Source organism: Protobothrops mucrosquamatus, unplaced genomic scaffold (genome assembly GCF_001527695.2).
Source record: "Protobothrops mucrosquamatus isolate PMUCROS unplaced genomic scaffold, P.Mucros_1.0 scaffold1184, whole genome shotgun sequence".
NCBI classification, from domain to species: Eukaryota; Metazoa; Chordata; class Lepidosauria; order Squamata; family Viperidae; genus Protobothrops; species Protobothrops mucrosquamatus.
In genome coordinates this window covers 269854-291726 of record NW_015387397.1, presented here as the reverse complement: position 1 = coordinate 291726, position 21873 = coordinate 269854, and the positions used below count along the sequence as shown (strand labels likewise).

Below are 21873 nucleotides of genomic sequence, written 5' to 3'. Positions count from 1 at the left end.
TTCTCTAGATTATGCATCATCTGCAAATGAATATGAAAGTCAGTCAAAAGGACATAATAATCCCTTTCCAATCCATCGATATATAAGTGAAAGAAAGAAAGAAATGTGCATTTCAAGTATTCACCCTCTTGTAAACAATTTTGGTACAAAAAAAGATAGTAACTGTATACTACATTTTTGCACAGCCAGCATTTGCAATATTGATATTGGTAATCAGAGAGACCCAAATGGTGTTTCACATATTAAATTGACTTCCCAACCTAGTAGTAAGCTTGTTCACATGAACAAAGAAAATTTAATAAAAAGTCAAAAATCAGAGGAAACTATATATGATACTGATATGGAATTAACTGCGAGTGATTTGGGTGAAATAGTTATAATTAAATCTAGAGATAAGAAATTTAATAAGGTTAAAGCTGACAAAAGTTCAGAAAATCTAAGAAAAGTAACATTGGCAAGTACAAAAAAGCACATTAAAAAAAATATAGCAATAAACCCCCCAAAAAGTAATGAAAATGTTCCAAAACCCATCCAAACCGTTAAATCAAAGAAAAAATTACCACTCAAGGTAGAATTGTTTGAAAAGATAACATCCTGGGAAATGGAACGGGAAAATGCCAATGAACAAGATGTTGAGGAAGATAATAAAGACAGTAACAAAAATTACAAGCACCTGCATTTAATAGATATCAACTGTCAACTGCAAACTACTAATATTTTACAGTCAGAAAAAGAGGAAAAAACAATTTCTGAAACCATAGAGGGAGTAATTAGGCAGAATCCAAGAGAAAGTTCGGAAACATCTACTATACCTCATTCATTATTACAAGATAGTAATATTGGAAATTTGCTATCAATGGCAAGCCCCATAATGGATAAACAAGAAAATTTAACCATAAATGAGAGTTATCCTGATACTTCCAAAATCAACAAATCAAACTATTATGAAATGGAAAATATGCAGCATTTAAGAAATTTGGAAAGATTTGGATCAAAGGAATGCAGATATGATTGCCAAACAAAACATTGTCAAAGAACCAATGTAAAAAGTGGATGCAGCAGCAAAGAAGTTACTTGCAAATACAATATAACAGCAGAAGGATCTACAGATGCTTTACATGTTTCAAAGATTTTGCAAAATGACAAAAGAAGAATTTGTGCAAAAGCTAGCCGGAAGACATATATTATATATCCAGACTCTCTTAATGAGAGAAAAATGTATATGAAACAGAAATTACACAATGAAAAATTATATGATGAAAATATTCCACATAAGACATCTAAAGAGAAAGGAAGAATTTTCAGTGTTCAGAAAGTAACTTCATGTTCCATAAAAGATGCTGAAATTTCTATAGAAGCAATAAATGAAAAAGAAGGTTCCACATCGATGCCAAGCAGAAAAACTTACTTTGTTTGTACACATGATCAAAATAAAAAGGAGAATATCCCTGTTATATATAAATCTGAAAGATATTATCAAGAAGAAAATGATGGTGTTTTTACAAAGGAGGCAGACATAACGTATGAAGAATCATGCAACAGAAAGCCAGTGCAAGATTCTGGTATGTGTAATCTTCATTGGGATGCAGTTAAAGACTTACTCTGATTGAAAACTAAAAAAACCCTCACAAAACTAAGTTATTGCTACCATATACAAAAAAGGAATGTTAGCATCATTTTCTTAATGGCATTACAATTCTAAGAATGCCTGATACAATAGACTCCGTCAAAAATGCCCATCAAAGAAAATAGGACAAGCACAGTTGTTGCAAATTTTTGCTTCAAAGTGGTAGATATATGTTCAGTATAATACCTAGAAGCATGGAGTTAGGTGTAGGGGTTCCCTTATCTCTAACATTAAGTAATTTTGAGTTTCTTGATGGTAAGAGGGATCTCTGCACACATGTGAGGGACATTCACTACCAACGCTATACGATGCCACCCCCTTACATTTCAGACATTGTAACTCTTGCTTCCAGGGCCTTTATCTTAGGTGTCAATTTATTATTCTATAATTATTGTATCTGACAAGTGAAAATAATACACAGGAGCTAGTCCTCATGAAAGCATATGCACAATAAATCTTTAAATGTTTCAAAATAATCACGAAACTCTGTTTGATCTAGTCATGGACATGAAGTGATATAAATTAGTTGATTGTAAGGTCCTTGTTTTTGAGTTTGATCTAATGAAAACCTAAGAAAGATAATTTTAGGTCTTCTTGTGTTCTATCTATAACACAGTGGGCAACATTTTTTCTCCAATGAATTTGGCCAGAGTAGAGAGATAAATTTATGAATAGTAAGATTCTAAACCCATATCAAAGATGCTTCAAAGACCTGTGTAATCCAAACATACGTATGCATGCGGAGCTGATTTATTTCATTTATTTATAAATTTTTATGTGGTCCATTTCACTATCAAATGACTCTTATGTTAAGATAACATATATTTTTGAATAAAACAAGTGACTTTTTAAAAATCCAAAAATATTTCTAATTAGTGACTTAAGTGTTAATTGAATTCCTAGGGAACAAGCCTCTTCAAGAATTGACAAATATTGGTATAAATTCAAATCCCAAATCCAAGAAAGATATAGAAGAACATTCTGTACAACCTGTTAGACGCAGGCGAGCAACAGTTTGCTACAAAGAGCCCAGTATCCAAAGGTTAGAATATATTTTCTTCCCTAAGCTCTTCTGTTTTTGGAAAAGTAAATTCTTCATTTGTTAAATCTGATTTCTGATAATTGCAGATATATTAAAGTTAGAGTGGTTTTTTAATCAACAATTTGGTCTCTACAATTACTATTGAGTAGATACTTATGATGAATTGCATATTTAGTACACCAACCCTTTTAAAGTCCATAAAATGAAAGTTTTATTTATTTCAGCTTTTAATTTTCCTCTTCACCCAAATTTGAAGGAAGTTGGGCTTATCTTTCTTGTAACTGGATAATCTTTTCTATGCAGATATCTTCCCTTGTACTTCTTCCCATCCTTTTATTTTTATTCTCACGTTGAGCAGAATTCTCATTATAGATCTGTATAATTCTAACAAAATAAATAAAGGAGGTTCACTGGAATAGGTTAAAATTGCCAAGGCGTTTCAGGCATGAGCAATAGATATAGTAGCAAGAGGTTAAACATGTTCAGTCAACATTTTCTGAAAAAAAATTATCACTGATTGGCTTACCTCAGTGCAGCGGTTACAATTATTTCATGTGCTGCATTACCTTTTTATGCTAGAAATATGCATTTTTTTCAGTCTAGAGACTGCACTTCCTCTTGGGTACTGATTTGATACCTGAACTTATAGCTAGATTGGTTGGCTGAACATTTCAGACCTCTCAATTTTTTAGACTTTTGAGAGATTTTAAATCACCCATTTATTAGAAGGTAAAATTAGTGAGATTTCTCCCTACCTGTCCCTTTCTAATCCTCCTGAATACACATTAGCTTATTGTTTGAGTAATGGTGCACATAACAATGTTCTGTGAGGGTGCAGCCAAAGAGGCAGAGAAAAATCAATCTCTGTAATTGCCAAGTGAGACATTTGGGCTAAGACAGGGTTGTCAAACTGCTGGCCCGCAGGCTAGATGAGTCATGGCAAAACTGCACCCACCCCATTGCTGGCAATGGAATAAAAGTCACAATACATTGCGACACGTCACGTAAAGTTGCGAGTTTGACACCCCTGGGCTAAGAGAATGACTTGCCCAAAGTTTCTCAATGTGCTTCTTGTCCTCTGAGGACTTGAATCAAGATCCTCTCTTATCCAGATCCAGCATCCTAACTTGTAAAATGTTTATCTTCTTAAACCTTTGACCTTTTTGTTATCATAGAAAATTTCAGAAGGACTCAGTTGATAACATTAAGAGCACTGCTAGTCTTTAATCACAGGAGTGTTACCAGATATCAGATCAGGTAAAGGAAGACAGACAATTGGAAAGGAAGGCAAATGGAGGGAAAAGGAGGACACATTATTTAGCTTTCTTGGCATCTGTAACTAAAATTCCAGTGAAAAATTGTCAAAAAAAAAAAAAGTTAGGCCTACATGCATATAAACCTACTTTCCTAATATCAGAAAGCCTGGTTTTTCAATAGCAGGAATGTGGTAGAGTGGTTAGGAGAAAAAGCCACCAACATGTAACTGAATAAGGTCTTATCAATTTCAGACAGCACAGCAAGCAATCTAGAGAAAACTAAGCAATTAATTAAGATCACAGAATAACTAACTTGCCGTTAACACTTAGAGGTAGTCCTTGACTTACGATCAGTTGCTTAGCAACCAAAGTTATGACAGCTCGCCTTAAAAGGTCCCAGTTCCAAAATTCTGATGCCAGCGCCCCCCCCCCCCAGTCGCCTGACTATATTTTGGGCATTTGGGAACCAGCCTGCATTCCTGCCATTTGCAGCATCCCTCAGTCTAGTGATTATGATTTACAATGTTTTTGCCGAAAACCAGTGTTTACTTCAGGTTTTCAAAAACATTGCTCCATAGCGAACAATGGGCTTGCTTAACAACCACTGTATTCACTTTACAATCACCATGTTCATTTAATAAGCAACACACAAAAAAGGAGTAAAATCGGGTCTGGTCATGTGATGACCCACTTTACAACCGTCATGATTTATGACTATAATAGCAGGCTCCATAATGGTTGCAAGTTGAGGACTACCTGTATTAGATAAGTGCAGTGCTATGAAAAAAAAAGCTGCCTAGGAAGAGAAAGCTTGTTAAATACTGAAAAAGATGGACAATATGTTATTTTTAGTCTATGCTTGCCAGACAGAGGACATGAGGACAAAAAGGAGGACATGTCTCTTTTTGCCAGATGTCTGGTAACTCTAGGCCTACAGTGTCAAGAATTAAATGCAAATCATCTAATGATAGATATTCTATTAATTGTAGCATTTATTAATCTCAGCTATACTGCATGAATATTCAATTTTATACCCAATAGTGATTTAAATCATTTTGTTTTATAGCAAGCTGAGGAAAGGAGAGGATGCTACAAAAGATACATTTCTTAATTTTCCAGTTTTCAAAGTGAAAAATAAGCAACATTTCAAGACTAAATCCAGATTAATCTAAAGAAAATATACAGAAAACAATGATTTCTATGAATACACCATCCTTTAAATAGATTTCATAATTTCTTTCTCAGTGATTTCACTTATTTTCCTTTAATTGTTCACTTTAATCTCTTACCAAGTTTCAGAATGAAATAAGCAAAGTAAATAGGTATTGGAAAACATTTTGTTATCAATACAAATTTAACCTTTTCAAAGATTACATAGTATTTTCTGAATTAAAATTATTTCAAAAGTTATATATTATGAGTAACGTGAACATTTTTATATCACTTTAGCTATTGTAGGTGAATAAATATGGTTTCAGAACAATGTTACATAGTTTGAGGTTTTTCTATCCCTACAGATATTATAAAAATCACATCCTAGATCTATTCTTAGAAATAGCAGCTATGGATCAAGTAGAGCAGGAAACATTTGTGCAGCATTTGTGCAGCTTTCTTAGCTTTATTTCTGAGAAATAAAGTGAGGGTTGCTTAACAATGGTTTTGTTAGAGTTGAGCTGAAGCCTGTTCTACTCCATTTAGATCATGAGTGTCACACTTGCCACGTCACATGACCTGTTGCGACGTATCGTGACTTCTTTTGCATTGCTGGAGCTGGGGTGGGCGCGGCCATATGATGCAACCGGCCTGCGGGCCAGCAGTTTGACACCCTTGATTTAGATCCCCATAGACTCCAGATTCTTGGGAAGACCTTAATGACATCACTTATTCAGCCAGGGACTGGAATTATAGCTGAGATATCATCAGCAAGTGATAATACTTTACTTCATGTGAATGGATGAGCTTACCCAGTGACTTCATTTAGAAATTAAATAGAAGCAATGAAAATCTAGAAATCTCTTCTCTCCTACTAATGTTGATTGGAAATCACCTGAGAAAGGAGGAAAACCAGTGCAAATCTATGCCTTCCCTCATTCCAAACTTTGAAAATTGATGCAGAAAATTATAATGATTGGATGGAATCAAAAGTCATTGAGAGAGCAAGGAGGGTGAGGATGAATAGTGATCAGCTAGTTTGGTCAACGTATTGTGCATATTCACCTACTTTTTCATTTGTTGGTCTAGGTATATTATACCTTACAATTAAAGGTATACAGTTCTAGAAAAGAACCAGCAACAACAAAACCTGAAGATTATTTTTTTAAATAACTTTGGGACTTAAAACTATTGTACTTCAGAATACCTTGTCATTATGAATCCTTTGTTATTCACCTTGCCATATCAAAATAACACTTGTTGGGATAGTGATTTGCCGCCTCAATTTGGGTTGTCTTGGCAGTATAATCAAATGTATTATGATCATTTGGGGAGGGAGAAAGTTTTGTCCACCTTTCCTTCTAAGATTAAACACCTGTTTGGAAATCTGCCCATGACTGATCAAGGATTATCTGATCATATGAACACACTTCTCTATAAGGAGACAAAGAATGCACAATAAGTTTTTATAAACACTGAAGTTTTAATCAAAGTTAAAATAAACATGTGTCTGGTGGCTTAAACAGGAAAAGCATGTTATTTGCAGGAAAATAAAGAATAGAATAAGACTGTTCAGTTATTAAAGAGGTTGGAAGTTCTGTAATCTAGGAAGAATAAGGGCTGGAAATAGGGAGTGAGGGTTGTTCTCTTTTTTGTCCTCCTGTATCTGGCAGGCGTGGCCTAAAATTAAATATTGTCTGGCTTTTTTAGTATCTTTTTATTGTATCTTTATTGTATTATCACCATAGTAGGCATACAAACATTCATGTGACCTTGTAAATTGTCTGCTTCTTTTTTTACCTAGTTTGTTGACAGACTTACCGTATGTTTAGATTTTAGTTATTTCCTAATTCCAGCAATTGTCTTCAATTCAGACGCTTTAAATCTATGATAACTCTGTGTTTGTGTGTGTGTGTGTGTGTGTGTGCAAATCCTGGAGTTTTCTTGGCAAAGTTTTTCAGAAGTGGCTGAGAAAGAAAGACTGATCCAGGTCCCTCAGTTGGCTGCTTTGTGCCGTGGAACTAGTTTTCAGAGGCTCCTTGTTTCTAGCCCGATGCCTTAACCACCACACCAAACGCCCACCCATGATTACTGCAATCTATAGATAAATAAGTAAAGGTATGCTGGAAAAATACTGCAGTTGAAAAACCAGTCTTTCTGATTGATACTGGAGAAAGTAATTTCATATGTATGTAGATCTAAATAGAATTTTTCCCTCAGTTTTTCATTGTAATGTTTGTTGCAAGTGCCAAGAAAATTAAACAATGTGTTCTCCTTTTCTTCCCAATTGCCCTACTTTCCAATTGTTCATATCATCCTTTGCCCATTCAGATATCTGGTAACTGTAGTGAAAGAAGGATTCTGGTGTCCATAAACTGGCAAAATGGGGAATTATTGATTATTAGCCCTTCAAGTAACACTGCAGTCAAATAAAATAAGACAGTCAGAAAGTAATCAAGTTATGAAGTAGAGAGACCAAGAACATCTTTGGAAACTATAAAAACTCAGTGCTGGTTCCTTCAGTTATCATTATATTGAATGGTACTAGCCTTTTCCCTTCCACTTCCCTTCCTCACAAATGTGATGGTGGTGGTGGAGGAGATAGGAGGAACTTGAAATGAAGTCTAAAAGCTGCACTTCATATTTCTGTTGCTTATATTCTTCTGTTTAACTGCTCATTGTGATTGCCCTTGATCTAATTCTCTGCACAAGGAAATAGGTATATGGCTACTTACATTGATGGCAGAAAATTAGCAGAAAGGGAAATTTCAGGGGACTAATTCTAGCTTTCCTGTAGGTGAAGCTTGTAGGGCAGCAAAAGAAAAAATATCTTCTGCATCTCAAGGGGGCTGAGCCTCACATGGTTTTCTTCGGTGAGAACACTCATATTGTCTTTGCACTAAACATTTTCTATTACCGTAAGTCTCAAACCTGCATTCAGGAATTCCAGTTGTGATATGGAATGCAACAATCCACAGTAGTAAATTCTACTGATTTTGACATGGACTAACTCCCAAGTAATTGTGCATGCTTCATCCTAATATGAATAAATGAAGTTCGTGAAAGATGTTGACAATCCATTTCTCACATTATTCCAATGTTCTGGAAATAAGTAGAATAACTGAAGCAAGAGAGGAGGGAAAGAGGATAGGAATGAAAAAGGAGGGGAAAGAGAAAGACGAGGAAAGAGGGAAAGAGGAAGGCAAGAGAAAAAATGGGAAAGGAAAATTTGTGTCAAATAGAGCAAAAAAGAGAAAAATAGCTGCTGTTGCAATAGTACACAATCACTTGCTATTGCTAAGTAGGAGGCATTAAAGATAGTTAAAATATTGACTTCTTTGACCTTTGGTGTTTGGAGAAGACTCCTAGAATAACATAGACACTCAAGAAAACAAATGAATGTACCATTGAACAAATCAACTCAGAATTCTCACTTAAGACACAAATAACCAGACTCAAATATTCTACATCAAACACCTGATGCAAAGACCCAGCTGTCTAGAAAAGACTGTAATGCTGGGAAAAGTGGGAGAAAAAAGAAGACCAGTAGCTGGAGGGGGGACTCAGTTATGATGGTGATGAATGCACTGCTGAGAGACTTGAAAGAACAGGCTGGGTATAGATTGTCATGGAGAAGGTTTATCTATCTAGACACTAAGAGCTGAAAATGACTTGTTGGCACATAATCAATCAAGGCATTTGCCTTGATTGCCAAAAAAATGCAATTCTGCTATGGTTGCTTGAAAGAGACCTCCAATCGTGATACAACGTACTCACCTTTGAATCAAAACAGGAAAATATTTAACACAAAATGGCCATCCAATCTGTTTGTTGTCTATCTCTACTTCAAGTCATTTTCAGGAAAGGTACAGGAAAGTTGTCTGTCACCAAGTAGGTAAAGCAAATAGTTGTTTCCTCGGAACCGAGGTAATATGCAGTCTTTATGAAGAAAGACTTGTTTAACTTGGCAGGGAAAATTTACAAGGTATTTTAGGGCTGTACAGCATTTTGGATTCAAAGGAAAACTGCTTCAGAGAGGGTATGAATGAATGTCCATTTAGCCCATTTGCAATTTTTTAAACAAAATGTTTTTTTGGGCCAGGATGACATGATGCCCTCGAAACCAGCTTTACCATTTCAAATCCAAATGCTGCATAGCCCTAGCATTTTCCAAACAATTAAGATCTTATCTTAATCCCTAATCAGATCTCTGGCTCTTCCCTCAGTAATTTTCAAGACATTATGAGTTTGTGGTTACATCTCAACCTCTGTTAAGCTGCCATGCACTCTTTCTCCTGTTTCTGAACTCCTCTTCTGCTGTCTCCCTGCACCTGCACCCGTTGACTACCATCTCTCCAGACAAGCTTCCTGATGCTTCACGAGTCCAATCAATCTCCTCTAACAATCTTTATCCACAATCTCTTCATGCCTCCCATTATTTCCCACTACTCACTGCATTTTAATCAAGCTCCCTCCACAGTGTGTGTTCTCCCATCCAGCACCTCTGCAAGCCCCAGCCCCAAGTGCCTGCACTGTGCCGACCTTTTGCCTGGATAGGTATGGCATATGAACATGGTCCCAGGGGCATTTTCTCCCTTTGCCGAAGTCAGCAATAGCACTTAGGCTTAATTACTGTTTCATAGCGCTTTACTGCCCTCTCTAAGCAGTTTACAGAGTCAATATATTGCTCCCAACAATCTGGGTCCTCTTTTTACCGACTTCAGGAGGATGGAAGGCTGAGTCAACCTTGAACTCCTGGCAGTGGGCAGTCAGCCTGCAAGACTCCATTCTAACCACTGCGGCACCACGGCTCTTCACGAAACCTGGCTTCCCAACTGACTTTGCTTGTGGGAAGCTGAAAGGGAAAGTCAAAAATGGTGGCTGTGGCTCCCTGCATTGTCATAATCATGACCTATGCACTTGAGCACCTAGATTATGATCATATCGCCCTGGACATGCTGCAGTGAAGACCACCTGGAAATTTCAATTGGTACAGAAGACAGTACTGGCCATGTCTCAGTGTTCCCATGTAAGCCCTCTGTTTTGTGAGCTGCACTGGTTGTGGTTTGCTTCCAGGTGTAATTCACGATGCTAGTTATTATCTGTCACGTCTCAGGCCATCCACTGACGAACATACAGAAAGATGATTGCAAACTTTATTAGGAAGTTTATGAAGCAAATGAATAATGAATAAGTAACAAAGGAAGTGTGAATGCAAATGCATATGCAGACATACCAGAAAAATCAAGTCACCCAAAGCTCAGCAAGTTTGCCTTGAGAGACTTCCAATTCCAAAGTCAGGCACAAGAGGGGTCAAGTGACAAATGTCTTAGAAAGGTCATCAGGTCCAGAGTCATAGTCACAAGGTTTCAAGTTAGGAGTCAAAGCACATAAAATCTAGGCAAACAAATATTTATTGCCATTGGAGAAGCTTGAGTTTGCTGCTCTTCTTAAAAGAAGTAACACCAGTGTTACTCATATGGAAAGAGGTGGTTCCTTTCTTACAAGGAGCTTTGCAAGGCACCTTTCCTCTCTATGTGGCAAGCCTTTGTACTGAGAGAAGGTGGCAGCTCCTCATCTTTCAATTTCAAGACCAGCATTAGCTGTGTTTCCAAGTTACTAGGCAGTGCAGCCTCCTCTGCTTGCAACACTGAAACTGTCTCAGTGTCAGTTTCCTCATCAGAGTCAATGCTGGCTATGACACTATCCCCTCCTCAGGATCTTCTTCTTCTGCAATTTGAAAAGGCTTATCTAGGTACTGCTGATAGAAAAGATATATGAGGCTTGGAGCATGTATACCACCCATGTCTTCTCAGGAATGCTTCTCTGGTCTATAACCTTTTCAATCCATAAAATTCTGGAGACATTCCCAGTGAAGAAGGAAGTCCAAAATATGGCCTACCTTATATTCAGCTTTCTCTTCTACCACAATGGATGGTGTGGTTGTTGAGATAAAACAATGAGGATTTGGAGGTGCAACAGAGACCAATAAGGAAAGATGGAATACAGGGTGAACATAAAATGTGTTTGAATATTAGTAGCTTGGGTTGTTAGTTGGGCTATTGGTTTGATCTTCGAGCTTGGCAATTTGGCTGCAAACAATTCGTTTGGATATTTGGCTACAAACCATTCGTGGGGACATCTTCAGTGCACTTTGAAGATGTCCCCCCAAATGGAGACGAAACGTTTGCAGCTCAGAGATCAAACCAACAGCCCAAGTGATCCAATTTCTTTGATGAGTATCAGATAAGGTGATAAGACTGCAACTAATCCCCCCCCCCCCGCTGAAGGATGCCCAGCCGGGTGATGACAATTGGCAAAGCATTCATAATTGTCCTTGTCCTTCATAACTGGTCCTGGAAAATTTGATGAATTGCTAATAATTCCTGCAAGAGCTTATCTGAGGCTGGAACAGAGGAAGCTGGAGAGGTCAGAGGAAAGAACCAGTGGTGAGCACACAGCCAAAGACACTGCTCAACTCTTTTTACAACATGTTTTCCATGGTCCATAATTTACTGCCAAGTTTTGGCAAGAAATTTTTAAAAGTCTACATGTCCAGATCCATTTCTTTTCCATGCATCATCCAGAATCAGATGGGTAGATGGAATGAGAGAATGGGATTCTGAAACAATATCTCAGATGTGTTGTTAACTACCAGCGAGACAAGTGTGTGGACTTCTAGCACAGACCAAGTTTGCTTAAAATAATGAACAACATTCATTATTTATGTTCATGGCACTTTTGGGGAATCCCCTGGTTCTCAACAAAGTTAATGTCCATGAATTCATCATGGCCTGGATTTGCAAGACAGGCTTTCCTGTAATTTCAGCAGAACAGAAAGTACTACGTCCTTCAATAGGATGGTGTGATGTGTTTACTTAACTTGCAAAAATTTGACCCTAATTTACTATCCCTTGTAATCCATGGAGGGTTCCATTTCCCCAAAGAAGCTAAATTTGGTAGGGTATATAGCAGCTAGGTGTCCTTTGCCCCCATAGGTCCTCTTTGCACCTTCGTGCCTTTTGTGTTCTGGTAAATCAAGGGCAAGCACCTCAACCTGAGTGGCTTCATCTGGAGATGTCAATTAATGGATAGGTATTGCAAGGGAAACTGCAGGATTGACAACAGTCTATTGATTCAGATCCAGACTTCTTCTGCTATAAATACCCATCAATCTGATAGCACAGCTATATTAATTCAGGTTCCTGGACATTCATTTCTAGCCAATCCTGAAATTGATTTAAAAGCAGTTTTGTTCCAAGCTAAATCTTGAGAAATTAACTTAAGCTAGTTGGGTGTAGTGGTTAAGATACCGACCTAGAAACCAGGATCCTGAATTGTAGTTCTGCCTTAGGGATGAAAGCCGACTGGGTGACTTTGGGCCAGTCGCTCTCTGTCAACCCAACACACCTTATAAGGTTGTTGTTGTGGGGAAAATAGGGGAGGAGATAGAAAATTATTTCTCTTTTGTTCAGGATGTGTGTGTGTGAAAGATAGATATGCCAGCAAAGTCAACTTAGGCATTTTCCAGATAGCATGCCATCAATTTTTTCTGAGCACACCATGAAACATTTGTAATGTATCAGGAGGGACCTGTCTCTAAACTGCAAGTGTGTCTGTTTGGAAGTCTCATTTAGTAAATTGAGCAACTACTTCTTTATGTATTGGTGTATGCTTGGCCTGGGATAGGACATTGGGCAACGAAGCTCCTCAGACAATTCTTCATCCAGAAGCTCTGGAACTGGCTGGTCATTGATGGTTTCCTCTTCAGGATTCAAGCTTAAATGGCATAAGTGTGATTATTTGAGGGACTGCCTGCCTCCCATAACATCTGCCTAGCCAATACAATCCTGTAGGGATGGATTCTTTAGGGATGAATTCTGAATTCCTTCAGTTAAATAATGTCATCTCTCAGGATATTGGAAGCTTGCCTTCTTTGTAGCAGTGTCTGCTCTGTAAAACAAGGTTCCCCCCAAGATCCAATTGGCCCCCATTCCACTGTTATTTAGAAGAGCCATGAAGACCTGGCCCTTACCCAGGCATTGATGAGGGAGAGTGAGCCCCCCTTGGTTCTTCATGTTGCCATCTTTTATCTTAACATTATGTTTTATTGATTATATTTATTCATTCATTTAATTTCTAGGGCTACCCATCCCAACCAAGTGACTCTGGGCAGTTTACAATTCTCAAACAAAAATTTAAAAACAATAAAAATAATTGTAAAATAAATATATACAGCAGCCAAGATAATTAATGAATTAACAGTAGAGCCAAAAATAGACTCTTAACATATTCGGAGCCGCAGGCCCAGGTACACAGCCAAGTTTATTTACTTATTTATTCATCAATTCATTTATTAGATTTATATTTTAAAGCCTTACAAAAAAAAAACCAACTGGATTGGGACCATTCTAATCTTTGAAGGAAGAATATTCCACAGCACAGGAGCTACAGCAGAGAAGACCCATCTTAGTTGCAAATGACAACAATCATTGGAGAAGATGGTTCAAGCGGGATGATGCCACTTCTGAGATGTGCAAATGCATCCTGACTTCATTGTGAGCACCAGCGATGGCTACTGTTGAGGAGTTGGAAATTTACTCAGTTTTTCTAGCTCCAATGTTTTCCGCATCCTTATTTTGGGTCTATTTTTCAATATTCCTCTTCTATTAGAATTTAAAATCTGAATCTTTTGAAACTCAAAAGGTTTTCCGTAGACAAACTTTGAGATGTAACACATTTAGCTTGTTTTATGGATAAAGTTCTAAATCATTATTTTTCAATCGAATGTGAATTGTAATTTTTCATCCTAGATTGCTAACTGAGAGTTAAAGTTTCCAATGTCTAATGTTCACTTCTATGCAAGAAGTACCACAACCTTTCCTAATGCCCTGTGGTTCATTTGGATCTGTTGGAATGGATGTAAGTATAGCCGTAAAGGTAAAGTAAGCAATACATTTTCGAATTCAGGATTGGGGAACATGATACACATCAACACTAATTTGCTCTTGATGCCTTACAGGCAAATGTTGCATTTGGTTTAATTATTCTTTTGAACCTTTATATTAAAAGAAACCAAGAGTTGCCACAAATGACTAATAAGGGCACACAATTTTTTTTAGAAAATTAAAGTAGTGGAAGATTATAGTCAAAAGGTATGATGGAGAGCAAAGTCATCAGTTTGCCTTCTAATAAATGTTGTGTGTCTAGCTACCAAGACAGCCATTTTTTATGTGGGCAAGGCATGCATCCCAAATGCCTGCAAGTCCTGAAATTAGCAATTTTCCTGCTTTTATTTGAATAGGAATGTGTACTCCCCAGCAACTCCTTCCATGCTGATGTTCTTATACGAGCACTATACCTGCTGTTAGAATTCCAACTGAACACTTGTGTGCAAACAAAGAATATTAATATGTCTCTTTGTATAATATTTGCTACAAATTGTAGAAAATCTTAAATTTATCTACTGAATTGGTGGGGGAAATTCCTATTGATCATGTTAAATAGGAGTGTTGAGACTGCAACTTTGGAAAAGTGAATGTTTTCATGACACAAATCTTTGGCTTCCCAGAAAAAGGAGATTGTGGTGTTATGATAGAAGTGTTGAAGCCTCTGGATTTTCTGCAGAAATGTCACTTGCCAGTCTCATGGGCAATTTTGCATAGGGACCTCTGCAGTAACTAACAGCAGTACAACATTTCATCACAAAAATAGAAGCATCTTTGTAAGGGATAATAAGATCAGAAATTGTTTAATGATCTTATGAAAAAAATTAATCCTAATGGCCTAATAGTTGTAAAATGGAGTTACTTGAGCTTTTAGAAGTGCAAGATTGTTGTTTAGATCTCAGACATGTAGCTTGTTCTTAGGAAGTCAGCCGCAAGCAGAGGAAATACAAAAATATAGAGCTTATGCTAGCAAAAGTAGGTCATGGTTAACACAACAGGTACAGACGCAAGGGGCTTTTTTCTGGGAGGGGAAAAACAAATGTATTCTGTTTAGGTGCTTCAGATTAGCTGATCGGGATGAGCAGGTGGGTTGTTGAGTGCGATAGGGGTAGGGGAAAACAACTTTGTGAGAGGTTATAAATATATGCTTTTTAAAATTGTGGGTGTGGCTTTTTCTTCTGCGTGAGTTAAGTCCACCAGCTTTTGCAAAAGCTTTATCCAAATAAAATTTTCTTCTTGGAATTCCAATTGAGTTTGTTTGTCTTTTGGACCTTGAGCCATATCCCAGACAATCTTGAAAATAAAAAGTTATTTTTCTTTCTTCTATTCTGTCAGAAGGATTAAAACACCTTTTCTGGGTTCATTCTAAGCTGGAAATAAAACACACCAGACAATCAGTGGAGATCAAAGATATTATATTTATTCAACTCAGTTGCTAAATAACTTTGGGTAATGACTGCAAAGCATTGCTTTTTCCAACTCCCTTTTATCGCTAACTTTAGTTTAAAAATCATTACTGTATCAATAGAATAGCTTATTACAAGAACATTTTTCCTTAGCAAATGCCTCTTTATTTATAGTTTTATCTGTCTATATAAAGCACAAATGTGGGCATTTTATCTAGATATGTGTTTTTCTATGCATAAAATACATGTTTTCTTTTATATATGTATGCATAAATTTTGCTATGTCATGCAGCCATTTGTTTATGGCCTCCCCTCCACCACCACTCTAACCTCTACTTTCTGAGGCTTTTGTGCCTCAGGGAGGCATTAGGGAAATATTTTGAAACTTGAAGGGCCAGTCTTAGAAATTTGAGCAAAACAAGTTCTAATAGTGCAAATTGGAGAAGGGCCCAGCTGGGCACCATAAAAAAGTGCTATTGGCTTGGCTTTGGATAGTTTTGATTACTGCAGATATATAGCAGCTACCTTTCTCTTGAGAAATTTGAGGAGGACAGTTGAGAACACTTATTTTATCCTATCTCATGCAGAAAAATAGACAAATTATATTTGTGAGGTGGATAAAATTTTGGATTTCTTCCAGATTTTTTATTCATTAACATCACTGCTTCTTAACAAGAGCAGACCTGCCCAGTGCCAGGCCAGGGAATGCTGTTGATTGAAGAAACATACATCTAGAAATAACATTTTTAATCTCAATATTTTAACAATGCCAATTGCTATGGGAAAAATTGTTTTCATACTATTTTAGAGCCAAGACATAACCACTGCTTTTAACCTGTCCTATTACTCTCAGCATAAGAAATGGAGGGAGGCTAAACTTGGAAGCACTGTTGAAGAATTTGCTGAATAGCTCTAGAGTTATATAGCATTCTTGTTTTCATTTTTTAAAAATCATTTGTTAAGGTTGTATTATATTATAAAATATAAATTCTGACTGCACTTGGATATAGAGGATTAACTGCTTTCTACACAAACCTGGAGTTGATGAGTTGAATACTTATTTTATATCTTATATAAGCACATGGCACATTTCCTATTTTGTCATGGTTATTATTATAAATTTTGAAACATGCTCATTCCCATGTTACAGTTGTACACATTTAAAACTTCCTGTGTATTCTTGTAACAAATAAAAGCTATTGTTAAGCCAAATATAATTCAAAACAAACAAGAAAGTGGCTCTTAAAATTAACATAGGCTTGGGCAAAGGCATTTAATAAATTACAAGTATTCTTATTTTCAGATTAATGAGGGTTTCATAAATATAAAGTCTGGCCCAAGTGACTGATATCAGTTAACTTTGGGTAAGTAAGTCTGATTTATTCTATAAATCAGATGGAATCAGGAAGTTCAAAAGTCCTTCACTCTATTTATACCAAAGAAGTTCTGCTTACTTAGAAAATTTAAATTTTTAGAGTGCACTCATTTGAACTTCCTTTGACCTGTTTTTCTGAATGCAATAGATATCAGGCAGCATGAAATTTGGATTTAGAAATTCAGTTCAATTCAAAAGAAGATCAGTAAAGTTCCAAATCATTTTCTTTTTCCAAATCAAATGGAATGAAATGAAATGAATGAAATCTGTTATTAATATCAAAGGACCCAATTCAAGTTTCCAGTTTGATGTGAATCTTCAGATCAGAAGTGAACTCAATGAACATTCTGACTCCCATATTTAACCTACTGCTTAAGCAGTCTGAACCAAATTTCAGTAGTATATTGTACTTTCTTTTAAGAGCATGAATTCCTATTCCTTTTCATAGCCATGGAGCAGAGATAATTGGAACTTACTGCCACAACCTGGAATTTATCATGACATGTTGTAGTTGTGCATCCTGGCCTTATACCTGAAATAGTTGCTTCTGTTACTGTGAGGACAAATTGGCCATCAACATCTTATTCAACTCCCTTACCCAAAATGAAAAGGACCTCTCTAATACTAGAAATGAAATTGGTTATACTATGTCACACTGAAGCTTGTGAAAGCTCCTCATCCCTAGGATATATTTTTGACTGAATCTACTATGCACCACATAATTGCGAAGAATGCTACTTGAAGCATAGTGCCATCATGCATCCTTCCTCTTTGTCTGCCAACATAACCATGTGCATCAGTAATCCAGCTGTAGAAATGATGGAGAAATGTTTTTATTGTACATAGAACATGAGATAAGAAAACTGGTTTAAGAATGGGACAGAAGAAATATCTCAGTAATAAAGTGCCTGTTTTCTGCAAAGTACAGTTTCAAGTTTCCAGAAAAATAATAAATAGAAATCAGGTTTCTAAGCATTGACATTAGAGACAATTTTCAAATTGGGTGCTTAAAGGAAATAGTGGGTGTCGGCACCTCACTGAGACCCAACAAAATCCCAAGAACCCAAGAAGTGAAACCCAAGAAATGTTTCTAGGCAAAATCTTTCTCCAGTGTCACATGGTGATAATCATGAAGATTGTTTGCTTTGAGATATGTTAGGGAAATGTACTGTTCTTTCAGATTAAATTACAAATCTTACAGGTCTTGCAAGTGTATACCGTATATAATTTCAACAATAAGCAATGTGGCACGCACAGTATCAGAAGTAGGGCCAATTGAAACTGGTTTTTCTATTCCCTGAAATTCCTTCAGGTCAAATATATGCGGTGCAGAGTCAGGTATTTTCTCCAATGAGTTTCACTATGTTCTCCCCATCTTTTACAAAATGAGATTACTAAACCTACAGTAAATCAAGAGAGGTGAAGTGAGAACTTAATTTTTTCCTCTTCAGAAAACATTTTTTAAATTTAAAATTATGACTATGGTAGTCATAAGTGTCCACTGGGGAGGTTCAAGTGAATTCCACATCAGGATACAAGAAGCATGGAAGTTAGGGTTTGCATCACAGTGTCAAATGTCCTTCATCATGGGTTGTACAAACATCCATGGGAATAACTGCTATTCTCCCATGCAAAAAGAGATGAAACCACCACAGGTATGGAGTGCCAGATATACTTTTGTTTTTAATGATACAGAAACCTCATCTGGTACAACCTGTTTATGAGGATCATATAATATAATATTTCCCCATAGAAATCAATATGTGTCCTAGTTCTTGGTCATTTCTCCAGTCCTATTTAACATCTACATGAAGTTACTGGAAGAACTCACTCATCTATTCAGGAGGAGCTATTATCAATATGCATCTGATATCCATCTTCATAATGTCACCCTGAGCTGAATGGGGGATCCAGTAAAAGTTGTTCCAGTGTGTGGAAACTGCCCAAACCTGGATTGGAAGGAACCCAAGCAAAATGGAGTGGCTGAAAATTCTTATGGCTACTGACGCCAAAATAATACCAACTTTGATTCTCGGCTAGATTATTCTTCACCAGAAAAAGAAAAGCCACAACTTGGGGTCCTTCTGGACTCACAGCTCCTGATGGACAGGTAGAATCTGTCTCCAGGCAGCTATGGCCCAAACCTAGACTACTTATTAGAGCAGCAGCCCCCAACCTTTTGACCACCAGGGACCGGCTCCATGGAGAGAGTTTTTCCTCAGACCAGAGGGGACGTGGTTTCATGTGCTACCTGCATCCCGCAGATGGAGCTTTGCTTGTTTGCACAGCCTGATTTCTGGCATGCCATGGACCGGACCGGGAGTTGGGGACCCGTGTATTAGAGGTTTATTTGGAACTCATAACTGGATTCCTGTACTTTTGCTATATCAGACTGCATTTGTAGACCACTGGAAATTTTAACTGGCCCAAAAAGCCTATTAAGCCAAGCAGCTTAATAGGTTGCAAATATTGGCACAGGAACAGCATCGGTTATCAGTTATTGCAGTGGTTCTCAACCTTTTTAATGCCGCAACCCCCAACCGGTCGTAAGTCGAGGACTAAACCGGTCGTAAGTCGAGGACTAAACCGGTCGTAAGTCGAGGACTAAACCGGTCGTAAGTCGAGGACTACCCAACCGGTTGTAAGTCGAGGACTTTCCCTGCCTGGGAGCACCATGCATGCGTGGTTCCGCCCCCTGCGCCGGCCGAGGCGTAGCTGGCAAGCGGCAGAGACAGAGCAGGCCGCCCACCAGCTGGCCCAGCTCAAGGGAAGTAAGGCACCCGCCAGAAAAGGGAAAAAAATGGCGGACAGCCTTGCTTGGCGACCCCCATGAAATGGTCGATCGACCCCAAATGGGGTCGCGACCCATAGGTTGAGAACCGCTGAGTTATTGCAAAGTGTAATTCATGTACTGCTCAATATTTATACATTCAGGTATAGCTAGATACCTGGCTATCTAATAGACAACCTGCAAGTAACTTCTTCCCATGCAGAATGGGTGACAAAGGAGTACCTGCTGAAAATTCCCTTTTATCTCAAGGTACAACCGGAAGAGGGCATGAAACTGAGCAGTTTCACTGAGGTATCCCTCCTTTGAAACAACTTGCTTCCAAGCAATGGTGGCTTGCATTTGCATAGCTTTCAATCAACTAATAACAGCATTTTTTGCAAACTGTCTTTTGGAATTGATCATGGGATTTTCAGAGCCAAGGTATTTATGCCTGTTTTGTATTATACTGTATAGTAATTCGTAATTAGTTATTTATATTCTCGCATTGCACACTGCTTAGAGTCCCTTGAAATTGAGGTAGTCTAAAAAATTTATAAATAAAGAAGTGTAAAATTGTTCCTTCGTTTTTCATGGTCATGTTAGCAGATAGCATATACCGTAATCCTATATCTGAATGAAATAAATATTGTCCTTTGTACCATGTGAAATAGGGTTTTTAGCAAAGTACTAGAAAACCTGTGACCCATTGAGTCATCTTTAGAGATATTTCCTTACCAAATTCCTTAATGACTTCAGCAGTGACAGAGCTTTTTATGCATTGCCTTCACTGGAAAAGGGATACATTCAGAGATGTATTCGCCTTGAAAATAGCTTATGTTCACAATCAAGCATCAGCACAGGAAATGTTTTCTGACATTTTGTGTTATGTCACAAAAGGGTTTTACGTTAATGTTTATGTCATAGTTCTGTAAAACTTGCCAAATTTCACTTCTAAGGGAGTCCTGCGTTTCGTATTTTGGATGCTTTCTGTAAATTAGCCCATTTGAGGTACCTTGGTTCAAAAGGTTTTGCCCTGTGGTGCATCATTTCACCCAGTTAAAGGACTAGGAAAGTGCCATGCTTACTAAACATTTCAGTCATGAGTGCCATTTCACTGGGCTGTGATCTACAGCTGAGGAAGGAGAGGGAGAGTTTTTCATGTCTTACTTTTTGCACAGCCCCGTTCTCCCATCATTTTCCTGGATGCTTCCCTTCCTAAAATCCCTATCTTCCAGAACACTTGCAAGTGAAGTAGGAATAAATGATTATGATTTCCTCTAAGAGAAAAGTCCAGAGGATGTTCTCTTCCCAATATTTGAACTCTAGACTTAAATTAGTGCAGTGATTCTTAATGTAACTTGATTTACCTCTAAATAGTGTTAAATTCTTCCAACTAAATAAATCCATCTATGCTTGGAGATGAAGAAAAACCACCTTCCAAGGAGATTTTGAATAATTCTATTCAGGCTCCTCCTCCCTCCTTATTTCATTTGTTGCTTAGTCTCTAGAAATTGTCTGCCACTGAAAAATCCTTCATTCTTTACCACATCATTCCTGATAGTTCTAAAAGTGCGCTTTTCAGTTGCAAAATGACTTGTCCTCAACCATCAGATGAGCTTGTATTTTTTGTGAATGGAAGGAAGGTAAGGATTGCTTTTCTCTAACAGAACATATATTCTTCTTTAAAAAAAATCAGGAAAGTAAAGAATGCCCTATGATGCTATATTATTCCTGACACTGTACAGTGATTCATTCTGATTTGCAATATATTACGTCTTTACAGTACAAGGGAGAGATCTGTGTATATGCACTAGTAATTGCTTACACAGAAATAAAATTACATAATTGTGACATACTTATTAACTTATAAATAGAACAGGAATACAGTCATCTTAAATCAATTAAATGAACTGAACTGTTACAGAAATGATTTTGTTACATTGTGTAATTATTATTTTACCATTGTAATTAATGTAAAGGGTTTGCCAAGACTAAGCTAATTAAGACATTGCTAAACAATAATCTGAAAAGTTATTAAGAATTAAGTCAGATAACATTTTTTCTATTTAAAACTGGTAATTAGGTAGTCTTATGATTATAGCATCAATTTACAAATATGTTAAGTAGCTTTTTGCCAGATTTACTACAAACTGATATTCTCAAGGGGCACTTTAGTTTACATGACACATGCAAGAAAACAAGAAGGCATCCAGAAATATATTTTACAAATTTTACAAATTTTCAACTAGAAAATTTTGAAGGGAGAGGTTTAAAATGTGGAACTTTAAATGTCCCCA

At 37.2% G+C, this 21873-nt stretch overlaps 1 protein-coding gene across 3 annotated transcripts in view; it reads left to right on the top strand.

Moving 5' to 3' along the window:
* Positions 1-21165: 21165 nt before the first annotated feature.
* Positions 21166-21873, top strand: part of AOX1 (aldehyde oxidase 1) — a 67462-nt gene continuing 66754 nt past the window's right edge. For all 3 annotated transcript variants that reach the window (XM_029285014.1, XM_015820806.1, XM_015820805.1), the window contains exon 1: positions 21166-21219. In XM_029285014.1, coding sequence (XP_029140847.1) covers positions 21166-21219 — 54 coding nt within the window. The remainder of the gene's footprint in view (positions 21220-21873) is intronic.